General features: G+C 48.9%; 1 protein-coding gene across 1 annotated transcript; it reads right to left on the bottom strand.

Annotated features, from left to right (window-relative positions):
- Positions 1–831: 831 nt before the first annotated feature.
- On the bottom strand, positions 832–1578 carry LOC119358752 (dirigent protein 21-like). Its single transcript, XM_037625183.1, has one exon. The coding sequence runs from the start codon at positions 1459–1461 to the stop codon at positions 943–945; it is 519 nt and encodes a 172-aa protein (XP_037481080.1). The 5' UTR covers positions 1462–1578; the 3' UTR covers positions 832–942.
- Between the last annotated feature and the right edge of the window lie 779 nt (positions 1579–2357).

The raw sequence follows: 2357 nt of genomic DNA, 5'->3' as shown, positions 1-2357 counted from the left end.
GCTTTCTAGGCGGCCGGTAGTATCATTTGGATCTCTCGGTTGAAGGTTTCGGGCTAGGAGGTTCTCTAGCAAAAATTTGTCGAGCGATCAAACAAACGCTCCATGGTTGCAGCTTTGTCAACAAATGATTGCCGCTTTCCGGCCTGGGGGTTCCATCATCATCACCCGGTTCTACTGTCTCCACCATCGTTGCAGCTTGGCTAGCCCGCCAGTTCCAACATAACCGCCGAGCGGTTGCAGCTTTGTGGTCAATTGTTGTAGCGTTTTGCTGCTGCCGGTGTTGGTGGCTGATTCCAGCACATGGGCATCGTCGTCTCATGTGCTGGATGATTCCCGGTTGCAGCAAAAAAAATCGCACATTCCACTAAGCCAAGAGCATCTCCCGTGTCTCCTAAGCTAGCTCGCCGTTTCCAGCTACGGTGACTGTCCCACCCCTCACAACGCCTAGCCTGAGGGGATGGGTGATGATGTGGGAGGGAAGCAGGGAAAATTGATAAGCTTCTTGGTGTCAGAGAGGTTGTGGCGGCGGGTGAGTTCACCTGAGGGAAAGGCGTGCATGTCCGTCGATGCTTGGGGAGGAAGGAGCTGTGTGCGGGAGAGAGAAATGGGTGGAGCAGAGAAGAGGTGGGAGGATAAGGGATGCACTGGAGGGGGTGCGACGATAACTTTAAGCGTGGGACCCAGGAGATGCATGTTGTGGGCGCACACGACCGGCGCAACGCTTGGTTGGTCGGCCGGTGTTTCACAGAAAAAAACTCTTTATTTCCATGTTCTGGAAAACGTTAAAGCACAAGAGTAATGACATAAATACATATTCTTTGAGCATTTGAGTAAAGAAAACATATTATAATTAATTATTAGTTATAGCATCTCAGAATGGTCATATTCATTATTTAATAAATAGTCATAACTTTAACAACAGCCGATTGATCGTCCCATCTACTAGTGGCGGATGAAGACGTTGTACTCGACTGTGGCGTCGCCGGTGCTAATGTTGAAGGCGTACGTTGTGCCCAGCGCGTACCCACGGGCCCAACGGAAGATGCCGGTGCCACTGATGACAGGCATCTCGCGGACGGCACCGGACGCCGCTGAGTTCCGGCCCATGATGGCGACGCTGCTGCCATTGTACCTGCTGCCCGCGGTGAAGACGAAGTTCATGTTCATGAGCACAGCCAGTTCGTCCTTGTCGGAGCTGACGTACATGCCCTGCGCGCGCCCCACCAGCCTCGACGAGTTGAGGTCGGGCCCGTCCGTGAGCGCGTCGTCGATGACATACACCCCGCCGAACAGGGTCTTAGAGGAGTTGGTCGACGGGGCACGCGCCACCTCCACCGCCGTCGGGCTGGGCCCGCTGTACACGTCGTGCCAGTACACCTTGATGTGCGTGGTCGTCTCCTGCTCCGATATGGCCGTGGCGGTGACGGCTAAGAGGAGGGCGAGGAAGAGCGCGACGGCCATATTGCAAGCTCTGCTGTTGCTTACCTGCAGCTGCCGGCCGTTGCGATACTAGTAGTTGGCTAGTTGCCCATAGATAGCGTGTGCGTGTATCTATATATTAGGCTCGCATGCGTGTGCTTGGAGAGAGCAGGTTCAGCATGAACCCGTATGTGGCATGTTGGGACAGTTGAACTACACAATGATATATTTCCATGGCGTTGCGTGTTTGGATCATCACATGTGTCTTTTTAATTAATATGCATAACAGTAGTATAACCTACTCCCTTAGTTTCTAAATATAAGTCTTTCTAGAGATTTCACTATAGACTAGTCCATCTGTTTGAAAATAGATGACTTAACTTTATACTAACTTTGTATTAAATTGATGTAAAATTGAGTTATCTATTTTAGAACGGAGGAAGTACATACGAAGCAAAATGAGTGAACCAATACTCTAAAAAAACCGTCTATGTAGATACGAGTGTAGTCCCTAAAAGGACATATATTTACGAACGGAGGGAGTATATGATTGTGTGTCTTATCGTGTAGGGTATGAGTCATCGCCATGTTTGTTCTAGATAAGCATGGGATAGCATAAGAATTGACAGTTTCAGGCTATGTTTGGCGTCAATGAATAAAACAATTTCATAAACCGCAGTATCACCAATACCATTTTGTAGTGTTTAAAACAGAAATATAGACATATTTTTCTAAACCAAATTAAGAAAAAAAAATGTTATTTTTCAAAACTACTAGAATATTGGTGGCCTTGGTATAGGAATAACTAGATGACACCCAGCATGAGAAACAACACTCTGCGTCACTGCAAGAAAAGTGGATCACCCCTCATCGCTCTGCCCCGGGTAACTCGGGCGCGACACTGTAATGCGCCTGCTGCTCCTGCGCCTTCCTTTCCC

This window comes from Triticum dicoccoides, chromosome 2A (genome assembly GCF_002162155.2).
Source record: "Triticum dicoccoides isolate Atlit2015 ecotype Zavitan chromosome 2A, WEW_v2.0, whole genome shotgun sequence".
NCBI lineage: Eukaryota > Viridiplantae > Streptophyta > Magnoliopsida > Poales > Poaceae > Triticum > Triticum dicoccoides.
This window is presented reverse-complemented; position numbering and strand designations above follow the sequence as displayed.

Bases quoted from the DNA above. Each gene is read 5' to 3' on its own strand.
- LOC119358752 (XM_037625183.1), bottom strand. From the start codon at position 1,461: ATGGCCGTCGCGCTCTTCCTCGCCCTCCTCTTAGCCGTCACCGCCACG.